General features: G+C 70.3%; 1 protein-coding gene across 1 annotated transcript in view; it reads right to left on the bottom strand.

The window, feature by feature from the left end:
* Nucleotides 1–5703: 5703 nt before the first annotated feature.
* Nucleotides 5704–11499, bottom strand: part of FBXO24 (F-box protein 24) — a 6386-nt gene continuing 590 nt past the window's right edge. The window contains exons 2-10 of the mRNA XM_044417146.1: nt 9645–9746; nt 9281–9467; nt 8832–9070; nt 8094–8361; nt 7474–7632; nt 7103–7224; nt 6551–6682; nt 6155–6325; nt 5704–6033 (exon numbers count right to left, since the gene is read on the bottom strand). Coding sequence (XP_044273081.1) covers nt 5704–6033; nt 6155–6325; nt 6551–6682; nt 7103–7224; nt 7474–7632; nt 8094–8361; nt 8832–9070; nt 9281–9467; nt 9645–9746 — 1710 coding nt within the window. The remainder of the gene's footprint in view (nt 6034–6154; nt 6326–6550; nt 6683–7102; nt 7225–7473; nt 7633–8093; nt 8362–8831; nt 9071–9280; nt 9468–9644; nt 9747–11499) is intronic.

Genomic DNA, 11499 nt, shown 5'->3' on the forward strand with positions numbered 1-11499 from the left:
TCGGGCTCAGGCCGGCCGCCCCCTCCCCAGCAGGCTCCGCTGTCTCCCGGCGGATCGTCGGCCTGCCCGGCCAGCAGCAGCACGGCCGGATCCGGGGGAGCCCGGCTTCCTGGTCCGCGGGGCGCGCCCGTGAGCCTGGGGCGCCGTCTCTCGCTCTCCGTCCGCCGCGCGAGCGGCCGGCGAGGAGGCGCCCGCCAGGCCCGGCTCTGCTGCACGCGTGCCCTCAGCTGCCCCCGGAGGGGGAGAGCGGGGCTGCCATGGGCGCGGGCGGCAGGGTGCGCTGGGCGCCCCACCGGGCGGGTGGGCTGCTCCTGCGCGCGTCCGAGGTGCCGCCCAGCATGGCCGAAAGCTTCATCCTGAGTGGCTACCGCCGCCCCGGCTACACCGTCGCCCAGTGCCTGCTGTCGGCCTTCCGGCCCACCAACGAGACGGGCAACTTCTGGACACACTTCCTGGCCGTCTTTGTGTTCGCCTTCCACTTTCTGCAGCCCTTCTGGGGCGACGGCCAGGCCCGCCCGGGGCCGCTGGACCCCTTCTACTACCCGCTCTGGAGCTACTTCCTCGGGGTCTGCGGGCTGCTGGTGGCGAGCAGCATGGCGCATCTCTTCAACTCCATGTCGCTGGTGATCCGCGAGATCTGCTTCTTCATCGACTACGGCACCATCAGCGCCTACACCGTCGGCTCCTCCCTGGCCTACTTCTACTACATCCACCCCGGAGGGGCCCCGCCAGCGGCCCCGGCCTCCGCCAACCTCTCCTCCAGCCTGGGGCGCGGGGGCGGCGGCGAGGGGGCAGGCTGGCGCTCTGCCGTGGCGGGCCACGCAGGCGGCTGGTTCGAGGCCCTGTATGTGCCCGCGGCCTGCCTGATCGCCCTCTTCTGCACGCTCGCCTGCTGCAGCACCCGCCGCCAGTGGCCACGCCACCGCTACCTCATCCGCACCCTGGTCTTCCTGCTGCCCTTCGTGGTGGTCTCCATCCCGGTCTTCCGCAAGCTGTGGTGGGCCGGCGGCGGGCAGGGGACCGGCCGCTTCTTCCTGCGCCACTGCTTCTGGCTGCTGGCCTCGGGCATCTTCAACGTCAGCAAGATCCCGGAGCGCCTCAGCCCGGGCAAGTTCGACATCTGGGGCCACAGCCACCAGTGGTTCCACTGCTGCACCTTCATGAGCATCCTGGACGAGCTGTTCATGATCCGCGGGGAGATCCAGGAGCTGGGGGCCGGGCCCCCTCCTCTGCCCCGGGCGCCCACGTTCCTCTCCACCTTCGGCGTGATGCTGCTCTTGCTGGCACTGCTCGGCGGCGTCATCGGCTGGTTTGGGCTGCGGGCGTACTCCAGCCACCAGCGCAGCGGGCCCGGGAAGGAGGACTGAAGTGCCGGGGAGGCGGACTTCGGGGTCCCGCACTCGCGGAGTGGTGCTGAGGTGGCACCGGGAGGGCGCTCGGCCCGCCACGTGCGCGACAGACGAGCAGCGCTGACCACTCACACTGGACTGGACTGGACCGGACTTGGTGGGCAGGAGGGCATGTTGGGAGATGGAGAACGTGGAAATAAAGGGCATGCCTTGACCCCAAACGCGGCTCTGGAGGTGGCACTCCCCACCCCCACCTCTCCAGCGCTGACCAGAGAAGGCAGGCGGGCAGCCGGGGTCTCTGAGGTGCGGCCATCTGGGCTGCGGCTGGAAGGGCAGGGGGCTTCCTTTTTCCGGCAAATTGCTGACCGGAGCGGGGAAGGCCGTGGGCAGCGCTTTCCGTTTGGGCTGGGTGTTGGGGATGGTAGGAAGGTGGAAGCCTTGCCTTTCTCTGCAGGGGGCTGTTTGGGAACCGGGGGGATGCCGGGATCCTACAGGAGGGGGCGAGTGCCTGACACGCCGGGGAGGAGAGGAGCCTGCTCTGGCTGGGGACGCCTGTGGCATTGTGCTGCTCCGGACGTGTGGGGAGCCGGGTCTGGCTGCCTCGGCCGCCTGGGTGGGGAGACACCCCTGCCGGGCGATCGGAAGACCCCAATGCGAGTATGCCCCCCTCACACCCGGCCCAGCCCCGTCTTGGCCAGCTTCCCCTGGGCACGTCCCCCCTGGAAGTCCCGGCACTCGGCCTGGAAGAGGGTCGGCTTGGCCTAAATATACACAGGCACGCTTGGCGCTGTTGCGCTGGGAGCACAACCACGGGGGAGGTTTGGTTTGGTTTTGTTTCTTGGTGGGGAGGGGAGCAGCAGCAGCCGCGGTAAAAATAGCTCCAGTGGAAAAGTGGCTCTCCCGTCAGCCTTGCGGTCAGGTGGCCCCTTCCGGTGGGGGTCACTGCAGCCCAGGAAGGGCCTCCCCCGCCCCCCCAACCCTCCAAGCTGCCCTGAACCGCATCGCAGCGCTGTGTGGAGCGAGCGGAGGAAGCGAGGCAGGCAGCCCGTGCTCAGTCCAAGCGTGGCGGGGGGGGGGGGGGGCAAGGAGCCCCCCCGAACCCCCCCTCCGAGGCTTTCCGGCGTGGGTGGCCCAGGTCCCGCAGACACGCAGCCCCCCCCGCCACAGGGCCCGGGCCCCGGGGAAGCCCAGCCGGCACGGCGGGGCTGGAAGGAGAGCGGGCCCAGGGGGCTCCCCGGCGGCTGTGCACGACCCCGGCTCCCACCAGGCTCCCTGGCCACCTTCGGTTGCCCCGGGGCATCTGGCTTCGGAGTCCAAGGGGAACTGTCGGGGTCCCTAAAGCCGGCTGAGCGCTGGCCCGTGCTTTGCTTCTGCCCCGAGCGGAAGAGCAGCCGCCGCCGCCAACTGGCCCGTCTGTGCAGAGCCCCTCTGCAGCTGGGCAGCAACCGCAAAGCGAGGCCCCCCCACGGCCCCCCCTGGCCTGCATGGAGCCCGGCAGCCCCCCCCCGTGCACCCCCCTCCCCCCGTCCCAGGGCCCCGCTCGGCCTCCCCCGCTGCAGCTCAGGAGCCCCCTCCCCCCGGTGGGCCAAGCAGAGCGGACGGCCTGCCCCCTGCCCATGCCCCCCGTCCTCCTCCTCGCTGACAGGGCAGCCCCAGCCCGGCTGCCGCCCCTCCGCTGCAGTCCCTGTCCCGGAGGCGGGAGGTGGGGGAGCCGGCCCCCCCGGGGCTTCCTGCCTGGGCCAGCGGGCGCAGCTGCCAGGGCGGGCAGGCCAGCTGAGCCGAGCCGAGCCGAGTGACGGTGCCCGCACAGCCAGTGGGACCCTCTTCCACAGGCCCTTGAGGATGGGGGGGGCGGGGGGGCTTGTCCAGGCCTCCGGGGGGAAGGCAAAGCGGAGGACTGGCCAGGGCTCTGGGGGGGCGGGAGCGCGCTTGGTCTGGGAAGGCTGTGCCGGGCGGAGGGCAAGAGGAGGGACTCCCTGTGAGTGCGTGGAAACCGTGCAGAAGACGTTCGGGCACGAGGGCTGCCTTGGGCCCCACCCGAGAGTCCTGGGGGGGCTCGGGCGCTCTCAGACCCACCAGCTCTGCTACCTCACCCCGAACCGGTGGGGCTGGCTGCAGTTACCAAAGAGCAGGGAAGTGCTCGGCTCCACAGAGGGGGGCACCCCGCCACGCACCGGGCCGCGCTGGCACGGAGCCGAGCCACGGTCCACGGTGAGGCCGCGTGCCGCTCGAGCCCTTGCAGACAAGCGGCGCGCTTTGCCTGTTCCCGTCCCGTTTCTCTGCCTTCAGAGCAGTCCCTGAACCCGTTCGGCCGGCCGGCGGGGTGGTTCCATGTTCTGGGCGGCCCTCTGCGTGGGGCGGTGTGAGCTGGTGTCCCGCAAGCGCAGGCGGCTGGACCCGAGGGGCTCCGGGCCCCTTCCAGCTCTGCGCTTCTGTGACCCTCGATGACTCTTGCTGGACGCCCGTTTCAGGGCGGAGATGGCAAGGGGAAGCCACGGTTCTGGGCACGAACCACGCGACACGCATGCCGGGCTTGGGAAACCGTTGTTTATTTGCGGAGTGCGAGCTGGGCGGCGGGCCACGGTTTGCCTGCAGAGATGGGTCCGGACAGCACAAGCCCGAGGGAAGCGAGCCAGGTCCATTCTGCGCGAGCCGGGTCCGGGTGCCCGGGGACGAGCTCCTTCTCCACGAGGCGCCGGGGCTGACAGCACAACTGGATGGCAGCGGGTGTGGGGGCGAAGCTTTGGCAGCTTGGCTGACTCGAGCCCCCCAAATCGAGGGGCACATGGGAAGGAAGCGCCCCTTTGCCGAGGCTGCAGGTCCACGCCCTCCTCATGGGGGGGTCCACCTGCGCGGCTCTTTCCAGCACGGCAGCCTTGCCACGGGGCGGCAGCGCTCCTCTCGGGGGCCACGGTCTGGGTCGGGGGGGCCGTGAGCGCTGGAGCCCCACAGCCTGGGCAAACGGGGCAGGCGGAAGGCAGAGGAAGCCCAGTGGGCTCACGAGACGATCCCAGGGCTCTGGCGAGGCTTCGGGCGAGCCCAGCCGAGCCAGCCCCCCTGCCCCCCGAAAGAGCAGCGGGCAGGGGAGTCGTGCCTGGAGAGCAGCGGCCGCCCGGCCGGGCTGAGGGCGGCCTGGCCCGACTCTGCACGGCGCAGTGTGGCCCCCGGCGGTGCAGTGGGGTGCGGTGTGGGCCCGCGCAAGCACGGGGCTGCCCGGCACGAGCCCACCCAGGTGCGGCTGGCGAGCGGAGACCACCGAGGCCGCGCTGCCGCTGTGCTTCGGAGCCGGCCCGGCACTCGGTGGGTGTGGGTCAGCTCCAAGGCCGTCACAGGCGGGGGCTGCCCCACGGCAGATCTCCGGCTCGGAGGGAGCCTGCGCCTCGCACGCCGGCCCCCGCCTGGGCAAGGACCCCTGGAGCCGGAGTGCGGAGGCGCCGCTCCGGCCCAGCGCATCCTGCCGGGCGGGTCTTGGGGGGTCTGCACACCGATAGGGACGGGAGGGCTGTACCGGGTGAGACCCGCGGGGCCCTTCCTGCCCCAGCACTGCGTGCCCAGCGTGGCCAAGCAGCCCCCTGCCGCCCGTGCCCCCCAGCCGAGGGCAGGGCCCCCACACCAGGTCCTTGAGAGAAGAGAAAGAGGAAGAGGAAGAAGCAGGCGGCTCTGGGGCTGGCCCGGTGCGCCAGCGCCGGCTGAGACTGGGCCACGGGGCGGACCAGAACTCCGTCCCGCGGGCACGACCCCCTCTCCGTTTCCCTTCCTGGCACGGGAAGCCCTGCCGAGGGCCCGGGCCACGCTGCCAGGGTGTGCGTGGGACGCTCGGGCCCCCTCCAGCTCTGCCGGCCGCGTGTGCCATCCAGTCCGTGGCCTCATCCCGGCCGCCTCCTGGTCGCCCCCCAGAGCCCGAGGACTCGGCCCTGCGAGGACCGCTCCTCCGGCCCTGCCTGCTCCAGTCCCCTGGCCTTGGCGGGATGGCGGCCCACCGAGGCCGGGAGAGCGCGGGCGGCCCGGTGCTGCGGTGGAGGAGGTGGCCAGGCCCGTGTGCCCCGCGCGCCGGGGCCGCCCTCCCTCCAGCCCCTGCCCTCCTGCGAGCAGGGGAGGCCACGCTTGGCCCCGCCGTTCTCCAGCAGGCGAGCGAGACAGGCCTGGGGGGGAGCAGGGAGCCAGGCAGCCCCGTCTGGGCAAGGCCCTCCGGCGCCCGGGGGGCTCGTCACTTACCCTGCACAGGTCACAGCAGGCCGGGCGAGGTCTCTGCTTGTGGTTTATTTACTCCCGATTGTTCAGCGGGAAAGTCTCTCAGTTAATCACGATCCATGATGCGAATGGGGGGGGCGCTGGGGGGGGCTCGGCCCGGGAGCTAGCGGGACACGGGGGCTTCTCGGAGCTCAGCAGCCCGCTGGATCATGTCCAGGGCCTCCCAGAAGAAGTCCTTCTGGAACGCCATGAGTGCCATCCGGCCGACGGCCTCCTTCACCTTCGCCATCCGCCCCTCCAGGGTCCGGCACTGGTGCAGCTGGCTCAGGCACTCCTCGCACGCCCGGGCGGCCACGGCTGCCGCGTCGCTCGGTGGCGCCCCGGCCTTGCTGGCCGGCAGCTCCCGGTAGGCGGGCGCCTCCTCGATGTCGTGGCTGGACAACAGGTACAGGCACTCGCGGGTGGAGCAGATGCGGCGGGCGCACGGCGGGACCTGCGGGGGGAGCGGTCCGCTCGGTCTCCACGGAGGGGCCCGGGAGCCGGGCCGAGGGGCCCAGGCCGCCCCGGCCGTGCCCGCAGGCTGCGCCAGCGGCAGCCCACGGGGACCCCTTCACCTTGATGTGCAGCCGCACAAACGAGGCGCTGCCCTTGGGCCAGCCTGGCAGGCGGCCTCCGGCGCCGCAGCCGCAGCCCAGCAGGTCCTTGCCGCAGTCCGCCCCCTGGCTCAGCACCAGCGTGTGGTTGAGGCCGCACCAGAGGTCCGTGGGGCCCTTCAGGTAGCGCACCTGCGGGGGAGGGAGCGTGTCGGAGGACGGCCGGCGCGGCCCCGATCCAAGGCGCGCCTGCTGCCAGGCCCCAGGGACCGAGCGACCCGGGGATGCGCGCCGCCGGACGTCCCCCACAGCGGTAGGGAGAGGCGGGCCGCAACGGGTGGACTCCGCACCCAGGCGTGGGGCAGCTGGCCAGGTGCGTGTGGGGGCTGGCGCGTTAGAACCGCCCCCCTGCCTCACCTGGGCAGGCTCCCCGCGGTCCATCTTGTCCCCCGTGCCCAGCTGGCCGTAGCGGTTGCTGCCTTGCATGAAGACCCGCCCGAACTCGTCCACGAGCCCCAGGTGGTTGTAGCCCAGGGCGCAGCTGAGCACCTGGCGAGGGAGCAAGGCGGGGGCTGAGGGGCCGGGCCAAGCGGGGTGGGGGGCTGGGGCGCAGCAGGGAGCCATGGCCGGTGGGTGCTCGGCTCCGGTCACTGTCCTCAGCGCCGGGAATTGCTCCTTGGAATCATTGCTAGCAAGGGGCTTCTGAGCGTACACGGAGGGCATCTTTCTCTTTGCCTGGGCAGCAGAGCAGAAGGCCGTGGCCCGAACCTTCCAGGCCGTCCCCATGCTGGTCCCGGCCCTCCCGGGACTCGCGTTCTGCCCGCAGGGGGCGCTGGCACCCGCGGTCTGGCGTCAGAAGCCGCTCCCTGCCCGTTCCCCATCGGCTCCCCCGGCCTTGCCCCCGCAGGGGCCCCCCGGTGCCCGAGGCCCCTTCCTCGCGGCGAGCGAAGAGGGCCCGCTCCGCATTACCTTGGCCGGGAGGGAAAGGGCCAGGGGCATCTGCTGGTCCAGCGGGTCGAACGCGTGGAGGGTCCCAAAGAGGTCACGGTACACGCCGGGGGAGTGCACCTCGAAGTAGACGGTGCCCTCGTCTGCGGGGGGGGGGACAGGGCCACGGCTGACACGAGGGCCCTCGGAAGGGCGGAGGGGGTCCCACGGGGGCGCACCCGGCCCTGAGTGGGATGGAGGGGACCCCGGGGGAGACTCCCGCTCCCCGCGCGCGGCCCTCGCCACGCGGCCTCCCTTCCTGCCCCGCCCTGCCGGCCCACAGAGACCCCGCCGCCTCGGCCCCCTTGAGGCGCTGCCCCCCGGGGGATATGCTGGCCGCCCCCGGGACGCACCTGTGAGGTAGGCGGCGCTGCTCTGGTTGGAGCGCACGCTGCGGACGGAGGCGTGTGGGAGGCACCTGGAGACCTTGCGCAGCGCCAGCTGCACCGTGTAGGAGCGGGGCTGGTCCAGCTGCGTCTCGTTCACCGCCAGGCTGTAGACCTTGCCTTCCTCTGCGGGGAGGGAGCCGCCCGGGCAGCAGGGGCGGCGGGAGCGGGAGCGTGAGGGAGCGCTGGCGGGGCCGGGCACGGGGCTCCGGGGGCACGGGGGAGGGGGCGCCTCACCCGCGCCGGGCGCCGGGCTGGCCCGCTCTCCCCGCACGAGGACTGCGCCCGCTCAACCCCGTGCGGCCGCTGCAGGGCCTCTGCTGCCGGGGAGCCCGCTCGGCGGGGACGGGCAAGGCGGCCTCCGCTCTGCCGGCACGGACCGGGGCGCACGGCTCCGGGGCCCGCGATGCCCGTCTCCGAAGGACGCCCTCTGCTTGCGCCGCCTTCTCCGCCCGGGCGCCCCGGCATTCCCACACGCCCAGGGAGGACCGGCCCCGAGAGGGCTGCGCGTGGGCGCCGCGGGGCAGGAAGCCGCGGCCATGGCTGACCCTCAGGCCCTGCCCGCCGGTGGCGCGGGCGCCGCTCACCCGTCAGCAGCAGGAGGGACCGCTGGGTCTCCGGCCCCACCAGGACGATCTGCTGGAACTTCATGGAGGAGTGGAAGGTCATCTTGAACACCCGCTGCCCGCTGGACTGCAGGTAGACCTCCACGCAGTCACAGGGGCGGCTGCCGGCGGCTGTGCCCGTGCCCTCGGCGCGCCCGGCGGCGGCGGCGGCGGCGCTCGGCTGCTCCCGGCTGGCGAGCACGTACAGGTACTTGCGGTACACGGTGTCGCTCCGGGGGTCCGTGGCAAACTGCAGGCGGGGGGGGGCACTCGCGTCAGGGCGCTGCAGCCCCTCGGCCAGGGCCGCCTCTGGAGGAGCCCTCCCCGGGCAGGCGGAGGCCGGGGACCCCCGCCTGGCGTCGCCCTCCTAGGACTGCCGGGGGGTGGCCATGCTAGCCCCGTGCAGGAAAGGCGGCAAGGCGTCCGTGGCAGTTTGTGGGGGGCGCCACCCACATCACGCAGCTGCCGGAGGGGCGCAGCCCGGCCCCCGGGTGCGTCAGCCCTTGACTGCCAGGCGGCACAAGACTCTGGCTTGCTCTTTTCGGATCATGGCCGGATGCCTTGGGGGCCGGGGAATGGGAACGCGAGTGCCGGGCACCGACTCCTTCTGGGCTGAGGGGGGCGAGGGGGAGGCCGTGGCAGCCGAGAGCCAGGAGGGGGCTCCGTCCCGCCCTCTCGCTGGCCCGGCGCCACAGGGGCTGCCCCCTCGGGGGAACGTACGTCCTTCGCGCTGCGGCACAGCACCACGTAACGGCAGGCCCGGCGCCACTGGACGTGGCCCATGGTGGAGGAGAGCAGGGCGTTCTTGAGGAAGAAGAGGGTGCCGTTGTAGTCCAGGATGAAGACGTGGTCCTTGGTGGGCAAGAACTTCCGGTAGCCGTGCGAGAGCAGCGGGGCAACCGTCTTGCTGACGAAATGCCGGCGGCCACTGAACATCTGGAAGTACAAGCCCTTGGTGTCTGTGGGACAGAGAGACCCCAGGGCAGGGGAGGTGGTCTGTCTGGAGGTGCTGGATCCAAAAGAGCCCCCCTTCCTCGGGGGTGGGGAGGAAGGCCCTGCCTCGCCCACGGGCCCAGCGCCACCGCCTCGGGGGCAAATCGGGCTCCCCTGCAGGGGCCCTCCACCCGCGCCTCCCCCTCCGGCGCTGTCCTGCCCGGGGCTGTACTGACAGTTGAGGACCGCCGCTCTCTTCCAGGGCCGGTGGCCCCCCGAGTGCTCCTCCCGCAGCCGAGGGGACAGGCGACGGCAGATCCGCTGCCAGACCCCCTCGCTGTCGCACACCTCGCGGAAGTACCGGCAGACCTGGCCCAGGGCCACCACGTCCCTCACGGGCAGGAAGGAGATGATGCAGCACAGCTGGGGGCGGAGGGGGGCTCATCAGCGGCTGCGGCCCGGCCAGCCCCCTCCGCCGGGCGCCCGGCCTCCATCGCCCCCGGTCAGGAAGGAGGGGCGCTGCCGCGGGCCCCAGGCCGGGGAGGGGGCGCCGGGGAGGCCCTCCTGGGAAGCCCCGGGACGGGCGGCGGGTCCACCCACCAGCTCCGGGGGGAAGCTCTGCAGCGAGACGGAGCCGCCTCCCCACGGCTTGTCCTCCGCGGTCTCCTGGGACGAGCTGCGCCGCTGCTTCTTCCTCGGCTGCTGCGGGCAGGGCGGGGGGCAGAGCGTGAGCAGCCGCACCGAGCCAGAGCCCCGGCACTGAACTGCCCCGGGCGCCGGACCTCGTCCGGAGGGGCCGTATCCGCAGCAGCTGGCAGAGCGGGCGCTGTGATTCCTCCCGGCGGGCGGTGCGTGGCAGAAGACCCGTCCCCGGCCGGAGGCCTGGCTGCCCCACGCTCCACAAGGTGCCAGGCGAGTGCCCAGGCTGGGGGACGGGACGGGACAGGCCTCCGCGCGTCCGGGACCCGTCCCACCAGGGCTGCTTCAGGGAGGCCAGGCCTGGGCCCATGCGCGTCCAAGGACACCGGCGGCTGTTGGGGGGGGCAGCCTGGAGGGGCCCCAGGGCCAGGAGCACGGGAACGGCAGGCCGCCCTCCAGGGTGTGCTTCCCTGGCCACCCACCAGGTGGTGCCAGGGCCTTCCTCAGAACAGGCAAGCCCTCCCTGCTCCAGGTGGCACGTTGTCTCCCTTGACAGCCTTCCCCTACCTGGATGGCTTGGACTACAACTCCCAGCATGCCTCGGCATTTCTGGAGGGCACCAGGCTTGAGAAGAGCTAATGCCCTACACATTTTAAAGGCTGAGTCAACATGGTCGTGACATCTTTGCAGCCATCTCACCGACCCCTGAATTTAGGAACATTTCGAGGCAGAGCCAGAGGGCTGCTTGCCAAATTGTGCTTCGACCTAATTATTCAAGACCTATTCAAGACAACTGGATCTCCTGAAAAGGCCAGCCTGAGTTGATTTCGCCACACTGAAAGAAAATACGAGTTAGCTGGGTCCCCAGATCAGCAGTGTCAGTGGTGGCGAACCTATGGCACATGTGCCACAGGGGATACGCAGAGCCCTCTCTGCCGGCACACAAGCCAGGTCCCCCCAGCATCGCCCCAGCAGCCGAGCACCGGATCACAGCACACAAGGGGCCGTGCGCATGCGGGGAAAGGAGTAGCAGCGCCAGGCGATGCCGTCACAAGCCGCCACACATTAGCCGCGACCAGTCCAAGCTTTCGCATGGCCGGTCAGTGCGTTGCCAAGGATATCTATATATTTGCTTGGACTGGCTGGGAGTTTTTTCTAAACTAAAACCACAGTTTTCAGGTTTTATTGCAGTGTTGGCGCCTTGCGATAAACTAGTAGGCTTTGGGCTGCAGGTTGAGAACTCGATCTCTGAAATTTTAACCATCACTGGGTTCGGGTTACAAAAGCGAGGTGTCCTGGCATGATTTTGATGGTTGGACTGTGTTTAGAATGGGCAGAAAGGATGAGCTGTGCAGGAAAAGCTACTCCAGGACGGCTTTTTCAAAATCGCCCCCTTTTCAATGCAACTTTATCCCTATATTAGGGTTGGGGGTGCTCCCCAGGGTAGGGTTAGGGTTAGGAAAACGAGGTGTCCTGGCATGGTTTCGATGGTTGGAATGTGTTTACAATGGGCAGAAAGGATGAGCTGTGCAGAAAAACCTAATCCAGGACGGCTTTTTCAAAATTGTCCTATTTTCTATGGAATTTTAGCCCTATATTAGGGTTAGGGTTATTCCCCAGGTTAGGGTTAGGGTTAGGAAAACGAGGTGCCCTGGCATGGTTTTGATGGTTGGAATCTGTTTAGAATGGGTAGAAATGATGAGCTGTGCAGAAAAAGCTACTCCAGGGCGGCTTTTTTGAAATCGCCCTATTTTCAATGGAACCTTAGGCCTATATTAGGGTTAGGGGTGGGCCCCAGGGTAGGGTTAGGGTTAGG

This window comes from Varanus komodoensis, unplaced genomic scaffold, assembly GCF_004798865.1.
Source record: "Varanus komodoensis strain SLA01 unplaced genomic scaffold, ASM479886v1 scaffold87, whole genome shotgun sequence".
Lineage (NCBI taxonomy): Eukaryota > Metazoa > Chordata > Lepidosauria > Squamata > Varanidae > Varanus > Varanus komodoensis.